Raw genomic sequence first — 15625 nt, forward strand, 5'->3', positions numbered from 1 at the left:
ATTATTTTTTTATCTCTGCTTACTAATTTTACATTTCTTTTAATTTAGGTTATTTTTCATGAAAAGCTTTTATTTTTTCAAAACTTTTATGCAACTGTTTTGTTAACAGTTTCATGACTCATGTACATTTTTGAAAAAGTTCTGAAACTCTTTTAAACTTTTATGAAGATCACGCGCTGTACCAAAATTACGAATTTTTTAGTTGTGTTGTGTCATACACAACTATCATGTGTTATATTATGTAATTAAAATTAAGCCTAAACAACCAAGTAAATTGTAATTAATAAAGTGATAATGCATTTGTAAAGGTCTCGTGCGGTTGTGTTATGTGTACACAAGGTTACTCATAAGTACAAATAACTAATTTATATTAATATAACTACAACTACTGTTTGTGAGGCTGTTAAAGGTAATAGTATAACATAAAATGTCATATTAATATATTGTATTACATTTAAAGCAGTAACTGTTGACTTTAAATAACACAAATAATATAATATATATATATATATATATATATATATATATACATTTGAGGTTGTACCAAACGATTCAATCTAAATTAATGTTGTAGTGACTCATTTAGATTAACAGCGGTAATTCTGATTCGCTACATAACTCACACGCAATTTATTTAAAACCAATTAAAATGTATTTGAAACCAAGTAAAAAAGAAAACTCGACTAAACTGAACTTTTGTGAATATTCCGATTGGATGTTTTTTTATTTGTTACAAAAAACAACTATATTATACTATTTTATGTAACACAAATGGTTTACGCTTAGAGCATAATATATAAGAATATTTTTATTGTGCTCACTCTTTACACAGTGTTGGTGGCTTTGAAGAGAACGTCAGACGTCATCACCTTGTATAACTCTTCAGTTTAAAAGCCATAAAGTTAGGTCAGACGTTTGCAATTATTTTGTGATAGTACCAACATGGTGTGGCGCGTGCACATTTATACTACTGATATATACACACCTAGAACAATATAGATTAATAATATCATTCAAGCATCCCGGCCAGTCTGTCCACACCATTTGGTCGTGCTTATACCTAGGATTAGTATTATAAACCTTTATAAGGATTTTCAATGACATTTTCCGGCGTTATAAAAACGACCGGATCGCCGTCGAACGGAGAGGGTATCGTTTTGTTTTAGGTTTTTGCTTTTTTTTTTTTTGTAGTTTTAACCGGAGTTGGCTAATTACACCGTCACCGTTTATACCGTGTGATCGGTCAATCTGTCCCGTACCGATATAGTAGGCCGTAGCCTCCCCTTGCACGGATAAAACCTTTCTCTAGGGGAAACGGTCCGCCGACGCCCAAAGATATACGGTCCGATCGCCGCCCGCTTGGCAGTGTCGATAAATTTTAAAGAAACACCCTGCCATGTATATTATATGTACATACATAAAGGGTACGATATACATATACACGATGCGAGAAAGGGAGACGGACAGGGGCTGCGAGTAACATGATCGTGTACTCCTCTATCTGTTCGCGTGGCATTGTTTATCCGTCTAATTCGCTACCGTTTTGGCCACCGACTTTTCAATGACCCTATCGCGTGCCTTCCCCTCTACCGGCTCTCGAAATGACCTGTTGTTATTCCTATACACATACGTATAGCCCTTTACAGCCAGGGGGGGTTGGGGGTTGTTGTTTCGGTGGAAAACCTACGCTGATCGCCCCGTCGGACAGACATGTCTGTATTATGTTTGCAGTGCACATCAAACGTTACGGGTACGACCTTTAAATTGGCAAGTAAGTTTGGATGTATAAGGCCCTCTTCACTCGACCGTTTACGCATTGTACCTGCAAGCCAGCCAAACGTTTGAATTTTCAGAAAACGCCAAATTTGCACATCCACAACATATAATATAGTCTGTTAAGCGCAACTGTACGATTTTCCACAAAAATAGCCGACAATGTTTAACCCGTTACTTGGCACCGTATATTTACAGATAGATATTGTATTTTGTACATAACTTTCCTTGGCCAATCTGATAATTTATCGTAATTATTGTTGTTATTTAAAAAATAGCCCTTGACGAGTCAAGGTAAGCACTTGAAATCATTTTTTGAGGGTATGTAATGCGTATAGAATACATTCGGCTGTATTTTTACCAGAAGACTATAAATACATTTCATGGGACTTATTATTACTTAAGATTTTGTGCATAGGTGAATAATAATTGTTTCAGCACTCATTAATCTTATTTGTATCTATTATTGTATTTAGTTTCGAAGTGCATGTCTTAGGATTTATCTTCTATTCATGACGAACCATATTTTTTCTGTAGACTATATCTATGTATCAAACAGTCTAATAAATTTAAAGTGATCCGCTTAATTTCTCAGGAAAATCGTTACAGTTTTGTAGTTTTTCATTTTGGAAATTTGTTTTTTTATGTTATTTTACAATATTATAATTTGCTTTTAAATACTTACTTGTTTTGTGCAGATAAAAATGTATCCATAAACATTAAATATTGCTTATAGTACACTTATTCGAAACTCTATAACCAGCTGTTTACACTTAACCAATTTACGTTCTTTCTCGCTTGAGAAGGATTACTTTAAAGTCTCAAATGTTTGACGATATTACTTCCTGACCAAAATCCCTCACTTTTTTAGTGGTCATTTTTAAGTAATTCAATTAGAATCATTATACTTTTGTAAATAGAGTGTACCTTAGGCGTAACATCTTACACCTGCTCGTCGTAAAGTGATTAGCGTCAAAGTAATTGAAGTCAAACTTATATACACGTCACACAAAGAAAAGACAATATTTAATACGTAATAATGTTCGTCTGAAATTTCATATTTATTTATTTTGATTAAACAATAGTAATTTTTACTTATATACACGATTGAATAGCCTCTGGGCTACTATAAAAGATATACAAAGTGCCACTGTTATACAATCCAATGTTCTAGTAACTGATATCATAATAATAGTTATAATAATAATTATAATAATAGGTAATTCAATGATATAATATAATATTTTTTGTTTTAAAAAAAAATATTCTCGGAAGCAACAAAACACAACAATTACCTATACAAAAATCCAAATGAAAACACTAAGCTAAAAATAGTAGGTACCGAAAATTAGGCGTAGAAAAAAAATACTACTTAGTTTACTTCGCCGGCCAATGACAACAAAATTCTTGGCGTTTTCTACTACTGTGCGACACTATACAAGACAATAATATAATATAATGATAATATTAATAGTAATAGTATAATAATAGAAGATATTCGGGTTAATCGACTGTCGATCATCTTAGAACGACGGCCATGGCTAAGGAAACGCAACCGGCCGACACCATCCAAGTACTCGACGTACACATCAGGGAATAAGCCGAATTAAGTGAGCTGTTGTCTGTCGGTAAGGAGTTCAATACCAAATCGGACGAGGTGTTTTCAATGGACGAATCTGAAGCAAACATAATTATTACCGTATTCGATTAGAGTCATCTTTGAAATGTAAATTGATGGATTATGAAAACTTAAAATCTTATAAGGTATTTTTGTGAATTTGTTAGGCTTGAAAAACGTAGGTCATGATTTTAAGCTTATGATTCTTATGATTAGATTATTTATAAAAAAAAAAAAAAAATGTTAAAACGCATCAATACTGTTGGAGGTTAAAATAGTTTAATAAACATGACTAGTTATTTTAACCTGAAATCAGCTGTTAAAAAATTAGTATTTAGTGACTAAACAAAATTGATTAAACGTGGTTAGTCCATTATAAACCAAATTAATTATATAATGTAGCCAATGGAAGATATATTATTCGTATTTGATTTAATGATAAAAAAAAATGGTAAGTATATTTTCATAATGTTCAAAAAAACCACTTAGTTGTAATATTTAAAACATAGAAAATGTTTGCAGTGAGTCCCATCAAGTAATTTGTACTATTATCACTATCTTATTTCTTATCAAATTGTCATACATTACTAATTATTCTTAATAGCTCTCATTTTTTCTCATCAATTCTTATCACTATCATATCTTTTATTCGCTTATCCTTCCCTATCAAGCAACATTTCTATCACAATTGTAACTTTTATCATCTTTTTTCCCTTAATCCTTCTCTTAATTTCGTATCGAATTGGATTGGGTTGGGATAGCAATAACAAATTCTATGTTTAAATTGTTTTTAAAAATAAGTCAATAAAAAATAATTACTATGTTTAAGCTAATCCAAAATCAAACATCTCAGATGAACCAATTGAAAAGTCTTAAATTTAAGTAAAAAACAACTATGTAGGATAAATATACACGTTTACCTTTGTCAAGTTCGTTGCTGCTGTCAAATTCTTCGACGATTATCATAGGTCTGGAGGGTATTGGAATTTCTGCGAACAAAATTAACCGTTAGTATAATGGTAACTATAGTTTCCCAGCGAGAAATTGATTTCAAATTCAGTATTACAGGTGTTAAGTCTATGGCCTTTGAAGACTTTACACAAAGGTTGAAGATGGTATTTGGAAGTTTTTAATTAAAAGAATACTTTCAATAACAAAGATATGATAAGGTATGTATTTTCATAAGCATAAATTTAATACACAAACAGTATAACAAGAGTCTTGTTGCAGGTACGTTGAGCATAACACAGCCAAGACACTTCTCATTTTGCATGGCGAATCGGCCGGTATTTACGCAAAATTGCCATCCGGGTGGAATGGAAGGAGTCATTGGCATCCCCGCATTGGTGACCTTTTTCAAGTTGTGCAATCGTTAATCCTTGAGTCCGGGTCGTTGGTGAATTGGCAACCTGTCCACTGTTATTCGCGGAACATTGTCGGATACATAATTTATACAATATTTAATGTGTTTATTTGCGCATTTTCGCAATCTCCAGTTGTACAAAGTATACGGTTTCTTAGTAATTGTATAAATAAATTGAATTTATAATTTACATTTATAGTGTTGTTAACCTTTTGATTACGTACAAAGTAGAGAAAAAACCCATTTAATTTATTCAAAAACTAGTAATTTATGTGATTTGATAGTTTTTATTGAATTCAACCCGTCTATATTGTTTTGTTTATAACTCGGTCTTGCTAAAATTGGTCTCGGGGAATTTTAAACAAATATACACACCAATCGTAATATGCTATGCCTAAGTATCGATAGAGGTTTCACAGACGGTGCCCTCTCATCAATTCAAAAGCATAATCAAGCTCTGTCTTTTGATGTCTCTGATCAGTACCAACGCTGTTAGCATAATTTATTACCTTCGTGACCGCTTGGACGTAGGTCAGTCGACCAAATATTTACATTATTATTATGCGTATTCATCACAGAAACATTAAGGACCTGTCGGTCGCCTTTCTTTGAACTAGTTAGACGTAAATCTAATATCTCGTTACCTTCCATTTACTTTCGATGCAATCTCGCAGTCACGTTTATGCCATAAGCAGTCCTAATTTTGAATTTAACTTGAGAGCAAATATAAGTTAATTCATCTCGCTTAGCCGCCCAAACAAAATTCGGATCGATAACCATCATGTATGTAAATATTACACACATATATACATCATGTACAGATAAAACAGCGCAAACTGCTTAATGACCAGTTTCCTTTAGAGCGCAGGAAATTACCACAACACTTTATGATATTGATAGCTGTAATCCAACGTCGGCAGTTTAATAGTAATATAACGACGATGATCAGTGGTGAATCTAGGATTATTCTACGGGGGATGCTGCAATTATTATTAGCAGTCATCGTACGTATTACTTTTTTTTGGGTACGACACCTATCATATTACAAAACAAACCACAGTTAAATAACAATTTTCCTTAATTTTAAGTCATATAAAAAAACTTGTACAAAATATTTTGGCGTATATTATTTGTTTTAGGTATACTTGTTACCAAAATGTATGATTTATTAATAATCTATAATATATCGAGGAATTACACAGACTAATTTAATCAATTTAGTACTGATAGGAATAATAAGAAACTAAATCTGATGAGATAAGAACTGATGTGAACTATTTACCGATTGTTATTTCTCAGATATTGAACTAATGATTGAATGTAACATTTATGAAAACGAGTCTTGGATAATAATTATAAAGCAAGATCGATGTACTCGACATTTCTTGAAGAAAGCAATCGCAGTATCGACCGACGTTATCTAGAAGGTCTTAAGTCGTTTATCGTTGAACGTTTAATACAGTTTAGAAACTGCATTAAAACTGTCACTAACATTCTAGGCTACCGCAGTGGAACAACAACTTTAGTGAAAAATCGCTACACGGATATAATAATAATTATCTTACCTATCGCTTCGTTGGGCATAATATTTCCAGTGTTAAATAATCCGTAAGGTATACTAGATTGCCAACTTGATAAACGGTTAAATTTACAGAAATTATGTCGAAAACAAAAGGAATGATTAAATATACCAGTTTATTTCGTATTTTTATAGCTTTGAATCCATCTATACCGCGGTTAGAAACTTTGTAATTAACTTTTGAAATACAATCTTCACTATAAAAGTAATTATAACATAATTTATTAAAATAGTACTTAAGCTGAGCAAAGTTCTTTATTTTTTAAAACTAGTTTCGGTTTAGTTAAGTTATTATTACTTAGTTATTTGAAAAAAAAAATTAACTCTAGTTGAGTTAACAATTAAGATAGGGTAAAGTCAATTGTTCAAACCGGATAATTCAAGATGTTTATCATGATATATAGTATATTCGTTGAACGTCGTACTATTAACCTTGTCCTTAATAAAACTTACGGTCTAACTTGATGAATCCGTCGGTCTCGCCCAGAGAATTCTTGGCCACACACTTGTACGACCCAAAGTCCTGCGGTGACAATTTTCTAATTTTCAATACCATATACTTGTTGTAACCGTTGTCTGTGGACACAGCCTCGTATTTTTCCCCTGAAACCGTCATATCTACTTTTGTTCAGTTTTTCACAAAATCTCTCGGCCAATACTTACCCGAAACAATCATGTCGCCCTTTTCGGTTGTCCAAAAGTTAATGGACGTGGGGAATGCTTCAGTATGACACTCCAACTTGATGTCCTGGCCAATGTAACCGCCCACCAATTGATTCGATATGGTCAACATGGGCGGGACTATAATAGTATAAAAACAAATATATGACCCATATAAAAATAATATTGAAAAGGAGAGAAGACTAATCAATTAATATAGACGTATGATATCGGCATCATTGTATTATAATGTTTAGCAGTTGGCTTGGAAAAAAAAGCGGAGTTGTTAGAGATATAAAACCACGGATTTATTGATCATTCGTGTGTGAAGTTAACAAGTAGTGGTTATATAGAATTACTAATTTATAAAAACAAATATTATCAAGTACAAAGAATAATTGTTATCCGCCTCAAATAGCTGGAGAGAGCCGAAGGAAAAGAAAAATCAATATGTACAATGTACACTATATTATGTGGTGGTTTTTAGCAAATTAAATTTCTTCGAATGAACACGCGTATTATACTATTTTTGAATAAATACAACAAAATGAGGCAAAAAAAATAATATTAAATTCAAGTATTCGTTGTTGTTATTTTCGACAGAATCCCTTATTTTTTTATAGCTTTACTTGTAACCAAAATGCTGATTCATGATTTGCATCATTTTATTTTAGGCTACTAATTGCCTTAGTTATTGAGACCACAAACTTATTGTACTCTAATGTAAAATCAATATCGCTTGAATGGTTAGGCTATACATAATATACAAAAACTAAAGCGTCTATTTTTTTACCGGATCCGTGTTGGTTAAGTCTATTTAAATTACACAGAAAGCAATTTTTTTTTAAAATATACATCGAGGTTTATGTATACTTACATTGGACTTTGAGCGTGACTCTCTTGCTAATGGACGGAGGTACACCGTTGGAAGCTATACACAAGTACGCTCCCATGTGCAACCGACTTACCCTCGTTATGTGCAAAACTTCGCCATCGACAAAATTAACTACAACAATACACAAGAAAACAATTATTGGAAAAATCACAATATATTATAGTCAGGGCCGAATTTAGGGGGGGGGGGAACTTGATAGGATTTAATTTTTTAACTTTTCTCACGCTTAGGGTTTGTAAGTGGGAGGATTCATGTTAATGTGTTTTTGATACTTTATATTAATTGTATTTTGCTAAACGTTTTTACAGTTACCTTAGAAAACCTTCATAGATTTTTGGATCTATGAATTCATCAATTGAGCATAACGCTTTTTATTTTAACTTATGTGCCCTAATACTTGAGTGATTGAATATTTGTGTCACGCAATCACGCTAAAATGGATGAACCTATCAAGTCGGAAGTAAGTGCACCAATTTCCTAACAGGTATTCATGCACTTGTTATGTCTACACGCAACCATTCTTTTTAGATCCTGTTGTATGGATGTACAACAGGTTTCACCGCTAGTTTAGTGTATTCATTGAATTTTTTTGCCTAAATATTTGTGTGTGTAGAAAAAAATGATGCCCTCCAAAACAAGCGTTACTGATATTTATATATTTCTGAGTTTGATTCCAGATTATGAAAAATAAATGCGCTTTTTATGCGGTGATACTTTTCACGGTTGGTTACTCGTGACAAAATGATACTAAGCACCTAAGAGCAAATCTGTTGGGAAATTTACATTTTAAACATTGCCAATCGTTTTAATATGAATAACTATTAAGGGAGAAGAAGTTTGCCACTTTTCCGCCTCCTAATTACTTCTCTTTCTTTCTGGCGTTGGCGATTCGGAGGGTATATATAACATTTTAAGTGTAATAAAATATGTAAATATTCTTAGTCGAGAAGTTTTGCTTTTCTTCGAGGCGCGTTTCTGCCGTCTCTGTTGCACTGGGAAGACCTAATGAATATGCATGATTTGTGTTGAGACTAAGTATTATTTAGTAAATTTTTATACTTATTGCTGCGTCTACACATTAATCGGTGGCGATAAAAAATATTATCATAACAATATTATCTGATCTTTACGGGGCATCTGTAAAAAAATAAAGACTCAACTTGAAAATTCAAAGACAACTTGAACGAAATCAACTAAAAGCTTTTCCAGTTTAAATATTTAGTAAAGTCTTCAACTACCAGTTATTGTTTTCATTCATTCATTATATCTCAATCAGCAAGATTTGACAAATCGTCTTATATCGTCTTAAAATGGTCTAGAATTTAAAAAATGACGATCAAAATTAATTTTGCCTCAATTTTAGTTAAAAAAAACTTAAATATATCATTTTATACGTTTTTCATAACATCAAACTGAATATTTAACTTAATCGATTCCATTCTTGAAAGACCTAGGGGTGATTTAAACCCTAATTAGGTACGCGAATATTTTTTTTTTTAACTAAAACCCTAAATTATTTTACAAGTACAAGTATTAACAACTAGATTACTTTGATTAATGTTACTTATATCTAATAGTATATTATTTATAGTTAGTTAGTTTCTTAGATTTGTGTCGGTAGTTATTAAAAAAAAAGTAAATAAAAACATATATGTAATATTTGTTTTTATCTTCTAAACATTTACGCGTTCTTGATTACTGTCATCGAATACTTTAATTTTTTTTCAAATAATTCAATGGTAAAAGCACACTTTGAACCGACGACAACAATAGTTGAAGTGACAAGCATTTGAACGCAGACGACGTTTCTGAAGTATTTTGAAAACTAGCAGTAATACAAGTCACATTTTATTTTGCCATTAAAACGGAATGTTGTTTTGAATTCTAAACTTTTCGCAATCGCAAAACACCACACTTGCTTGCGTTGTTTGAAACGACAGTTTCACGTTTGTTTTTATATTTTATAGAACGCGTTCTACGGTTTCATTTTAATACAGTATTATTTTGATTGATCGTTAACACATAGCAGAAGGACCAAAATTACGATTTTGCAAATATATAAAAATCAGAGTTATTCGTATTATCCAGAGTTTAATGGGAAAAAATAACAATAGGGACCGATAGAAAATTATATACAAAAACAGACATTTGCATTGCACCAAATCAAAAAACAGAAACTAAACGTTAATAAGACTAAAAACGCTATAATATTAATTATTTTATTTTATTTAGTTTCATTATATTAATTTCAAATGGGTTGTCTTTAAAGGTCATTGTGTTTGTAATTAACTAAGAAAGGTACCATTTGTAAACAAATGGTGTCATTTTATCTTTCTTATACCATTCTACGCCACATCAATGAAGAAAGTCGCCATTTCCTAACTTTTCAGGAGGAACTAAATGAACATTCATATTTATATTTTTATTATTTATATTTTAATTATTTTTCTAGATTGTTAAAAAACTGAAAAAGTTTAAAAAAAATTAGTTTACAAACTCTTTTGTCCGGGGTGTCAAACTGTCGTTTTGACATGGGCGATTTTTAGTATAAATAAGTCCGGGCAAAATAATCAACCTAAATGTCAAAATTTAGAAATGTTTTGCACTTTTATTTTACGTCGATGGATTTTTCCATTTCTCAAGGAAGTACATTTACTATTCCTTATAAATTTTACCCTACTCTCAGCCCCCCCCCCGCCTCACAAATACAAGTAAAGTAAAAGTATTGCCTGGATCGACTGGGACGGATTTTTCGAAAATATTATATTATAGATTTTATCGGTATTATTGGCGAATTCGTCGGCCGCTCATTTCTGTCTAGTCCGCGAAATGCCTGCGACCAAGCACGACCGGGGAAACCCTATTTCCACTATCTATAAATATATATAAAAATATTTATTTATGACGTAATATTTTCCCGAATAATAATAATAATAATAATATATTAGAAAATTCAATATCGGAGATGCGCGCAGAAAAAAAAAACACACATCATAGTACAACCAAATATAAATATATTATTGCTGTCACCCATATACGGATGGGATATAACACGTGGGCTGCCAAAGTAACCAACTTAGGTTGGCGTACGTGTACTTTTTGTATATATAAACATGTAGGATAAAGATACGACGGTCGATTCCCGGGGGAAGACCGAGTAAAATATAAGGGGCGAGGTATGGTCTGTGACGGTGCCCGGGAGGTCTTAGCAAATCTGTCCGGTCGCATATACCTCCGGCTCTGTGGTTATATATATATATACATGTTATATTTATATAAAAAAAAACCCATATCTTCGCCCTTCTTTGCACGACCATGCCGTCGCCACAGGTCCTTGTGCACACTCTGGTCAAGAACAAAAACGGACGTTCGACGAGTGAACGTATGAAAGGTTCGTTATGTTTTCCCGGGCGACCGTCCGCCCGGACGCAATATATAAATTGCTCGGGGCTAACGTGACTTTTCCTGCCGGGATTCCCGTATAATAATAATAGTAGTAATAATAATATGTGGAAATGTGTCAAACGTGGTCCGAGCCGGAACGACGTGCAAGCGTGTCTTGCAAATTAGCCGATAAGTCATGATGGGACATGTTGAACACTGAATACTCAATATACATAATATGGAAAATGAATGATCGAAAAATGTCTCCCGACCTGGGAGGCAGCCATTTTGTGTACCGATTTCATGGAAAGTAAAAACGCTACGTTTTACTTTTCCATGACTCATATTAAAATTTTAGGTTAGGTGTTGATAGCATGATGATAACTCCGTCATAAATTTAATATATTATAGAAACGTTAAGTCAGGCGATGATAATATGTGTCGTTCATTGTAAGAGTAAAATGATCTCGTTGCAGTTGAATTTTGAAACGACGAGCTTTTTGTAAATTAATGTGTAGGAAAACAAATACAGGTATTCATTCAAAGTTTTCTATTTTCCATTTATTGGAGTTGCTTCTCTTTTATAATGAAAGATAAGTCATATCTTTCATTATAAAATTTGACTCCATTAAGAAAAATAATGGTTTTTTTCAAATTTAGAAGTTACCCCCACTTCTACAATAAACGAAACATTGAAAAAACAAGTAAATATCACGGACAAAACAATAACATAACTCACAAAATGGCAGCCTCCTACTCGTGGACATTTTCATAAGCAATCGACTATAAGCAATACGCGTTCCGGGTTAGGTTAGTTTGTGTGGATCGAGACAGAATAAACATCAACACAAATTGTATAGTTATAATGGTTAAGTAATATTTCACGCTACTATTAATACGATAAAGTAATAATATAAATGTGGCGCCTAGAACACAAGGGGTATATTTTAATAGCATATGGCTAATATAATATACCCCTTGTGTTCTAGGCGCCACAAATATAGTATGTAAATAGAGCGATTAATTTGACTTGTTATACACTGTTAGCCCTCACGAAAATAGATTACAAAAGTGTCTATAATTAAGACACTCTCCGAAACCCTTTTATATAAATCAAAGAATGTTCTAGATACAATATTGTGTACAATAACAATATTACCATTGATTTCAATTAACGCGGGATTTACTTTAAAAACCGTTTAATGGGTTAATATAGATCATGCCATAATATTATGCTTACTAAGACAACATGTTTTTCTCCTTTTAACAATAGTAATACATACTTACAATTCTAGGAAGAATACAATATAAATAATTTATTGCTACTTCAGCAATAAGGTATAAAGTGTGTTTGGTATGTGTCAGAGACATATTTAGGATTTAGTGGAAAGCTAGTCCAAAATATCACACTACACGTTAAGCGCCTAACTATCGACTAAAAAAAAATCCACACAACGCCACTAATGTGAAATAAGGTAACTGAAGGGCCCCACTTTAGTTTAGGATTCCCACTTCTTATTTTAACTTAATTATTGCAATAGTAAATCATTCGATTACGTACAGCATAATTATATTTAGGCGTCACTTGACAATAATTGTTATTAAAACAGATATGGAATTCAAATTTCACGTACCGGAATCGACATCATATAAAGGCCATTTTGGATTTCTGTGGCAACACTACTTGGTATACGGTTAGGTTATTGTACTAGCACTTTGACTCATGCCTCATAGAGGCGAGTGTCTTAAACATGTTGACTTTAAATATGTCTAATGACATATTATTATAAATTTAAAAATTGGATATCAGTGGTCAAAGTTAGAATACAAATTGTTACGATTATTTAAAAAATATGTTACATATATATATATATATATATATGTACTTTACAAACGAGAAAATGTAAACATTCCTTGAAAAGATTCGTCAAGTCGAGTGGTTTGATAAACAACCGGTGCGAGTGGCGTATTTGTTTGTTAGAATTATAGTCCCTTTTTCATTTTTGCGATAGGGTTTTATGCGCGAACACTGACGTCAAAAGATTTTCTTTTCTTTTCATTTCTTTAACAAATATCATCCTCGGAAACAAAATGAAACTGTCCAGGCCCTAATTTATTGTTTTAAAAATAAAATAAAAGACACTCTCTGCAAAATTCATTCACACCATTTCAGCAAACCAAAATTGTTGTTGTAATTAATAAAATAAAAAACTCCTCTCATTATTATAGTCGTGTATTTCGGGATCGTTCTTTGTGTCTAATGGTAAAACGTTTCCATTACATTTTTGTACGTTTATACATTATCAACTATCATGTGACAAAGCAGAATTGCATAATGTCTGGTGTCTAAAAAGGTACCTACCGTATTAACATTCTAATTATTTCAAAATAATATCACACATTAACTAAAACCAGATAGTGCACTACCTGAGCAATGTAATTATAGCAACATCCCAATACTTCTTTCTCCGCATTTTTTCTTTTATGTAGATATAGATTATGAAAGAAAAGACCAAATAGTTTATTAAATTGATCATACAATTTCATTACCAATTACCTACCTACTTCTAGTCTTATACAAAAGAGGTTTGTGCAGTGGTTAATAAATTACCTTGTTCACAGCCACAAAAAAATTGTAAAATCAATACCTACCGTCTGAGCTTCACATAATGCTAAAATTGATGTACAAAACGTCTATTTCTATAAAATAATAATTAATTTTTTCAGTCTTTACTCTTTACAAAAAACAAACTACTCACCAAGTCCCTAGAGTTAATTTTAAAGGACAAATGCCAAAACCACAAGCATTGGATAATTGCTAATTATGTAAGCGCGTTTATAAGAAATGACACACTTTCATAACTACGGTGGAGGTGAATACCATTGTAATACTGAAAGTTTATAATCCTCGAAAAACTTAACACAGTAAACTTCATATACTTACATAAATTTGAATACTTTTAACAATAACCAGGTCTTATATTATATGTTATTATTATTGGTTGGTATCGAAACTTACTAAACCGCTTGTGCATTGTGTAAACGAATAAGAAACATAATATTATTTTGCATACCGATAAAGGATTATAACTTTTTCTTCAAATGCCACGGCGAAGATAGAGGGAACGTACATTGTTGCTACAAGCTGCGGAAAAAGATGATTTGGTATACATCATATTTTATGATCAGTATATACAACAAAAACAGATTCCGGCGTTTTTTTTTATTAAGTTTAGTGTTTTCGTGCAAACATGTTAAATCAGAAGACACAATCAGAGACAAGTCCGTTAGTGTACACAATATGTGCAACTAAAACTTTTGTAACTTTCAATAAGATTGATTTATTTTATAAATACAATAGATCATAGATCCACTTCATAACAACTTGCATAAAAAAAAAGCTAGGTAAAAATAGGTTCGGGGTACACATGCTTTTTTTTTGGCTTTTTAATTAGTTTGATTCGGTTCAAAATTGGCATAATATGTCTTTGAAGCTAAGAAATAAAATAAAAACTTCTTTTCTCTATAAAGAAGAAAGGGAATTCAATTAATCTTTGTGTCTAGTCGGCAAAAAAAAGAAAAACGTAATAAACGTCTTCTATAATTTAACATTTTTTTTTTGTTTTTGGGGAATTTACAAACAAAACAATCAGACTTTCCTGGTTTTTGTGGATGATTCATGACAGTGAATAGTTTGTATGACTACTAGTAACAGTAAACATTGGCAATTTTTCTGCTAACATAACATAACAGACCTATTCTTTAAGACAAAATGAAATTTTAATTTTTAACGTCCCGTCTGTGGATACGATTTACTATACAATTGATAATGTTCTACATAGTTATTAGTATTTTGTACGTTGATATATTATGTATTTTGTCAGCTAATCTCATCAACATCGGTTTTAATGTGAGTAATACTTTTATAGTATGCGTGCGCATGATATAGATATGCCGGACGAATAAAGTAGGACGGTAATTATTATTTTGATTTGGGCAATTTAAAGGGATGCGCGTCGACAAATCCACACAACCCTTACCTTCCGCTCGTTACATATATACCGGTGTGTTATTAACGCCACCGCTCGCATAATATATGTGTACCGTTTATGTATATATATTATACAAACGTGCACATTTTATACTACATATGTAAATATATATATATATATATATAATCGTACCTGTGTCTCCGTTGTAATTAATATCGTCCCCGTCCTCTCGGCGCCACATCACATACGGTTCGGGGTATCCGGACGCTTTGCATATTAAAGTGGCATTACTCGCTTCTCGCACGACCATGTCCGTGCTGGTCTCCTTGTCCACAATGCTCGGCGGAACTTAAAAATAACA

General features: G+C 32.2%; 1 protein-coding gene across 2 annotated transcripts in view; it reads right to left on the bottom strand.

The window, feature by feature from the left end:
• Window positions 1–2820: 2820 nt before the first annotated feature.
• Window positions 2821–15625, bottom strand: part of LOC126838529 (lachesin-like) — a 64175-nt gene continuing 51370 nt past the window's right edge. The window contains exons 6-11 of one of the 2 annotated variants that reach the window (XM_050573028.1): window positions 15457–15612; window positions 7871–7999; window positions 6997–7134; window positions 6787–6936; window positions 4312–4380; window positions 2821–3449 (exon numbers count right to left, since the gene is read on the bottom strand). In XM_050573028.1, the coding sequence (XP_050428985.1) occupies window positions 3292–3449; window positions 4312–4380; window positions 6787–6936; window positions 6997–7134; window positions 7871–7999; window positions 15457–15612 (800 nt within the window). In that variant the 3' untranslated portion in view covers window positions 2821–3291. Of the gene's footprint in view, window positions 3450–4311; window positions 4381–6786; window positions 6952–6996; window positions 7135–7870; window positions 8000–15456; window positions 15613–15625 lie in introns of both variants that reach the window. The other variant, XM_050573027.1, reaches the window with a different exon arrangement.

Source organism: Adelges cooleyi, unplaced genomic scaffold (genome assembly GCF_023614345.1).
Source record: "Adelges cooleyi isolate 19-005CV unplaced genomic scaffold, UGA_ACOO_1.1 ACOO_flye_CR_arks_rails_tigmint_CR_PRNA_30, whole genome shotgun sequence".
Taxonomy (NCBI): Eukaryota; Metazoa; Arthropoda; class Insecta; order Hemiptera; family Adelgidae; genus Adelges; species Adelges cooleyi.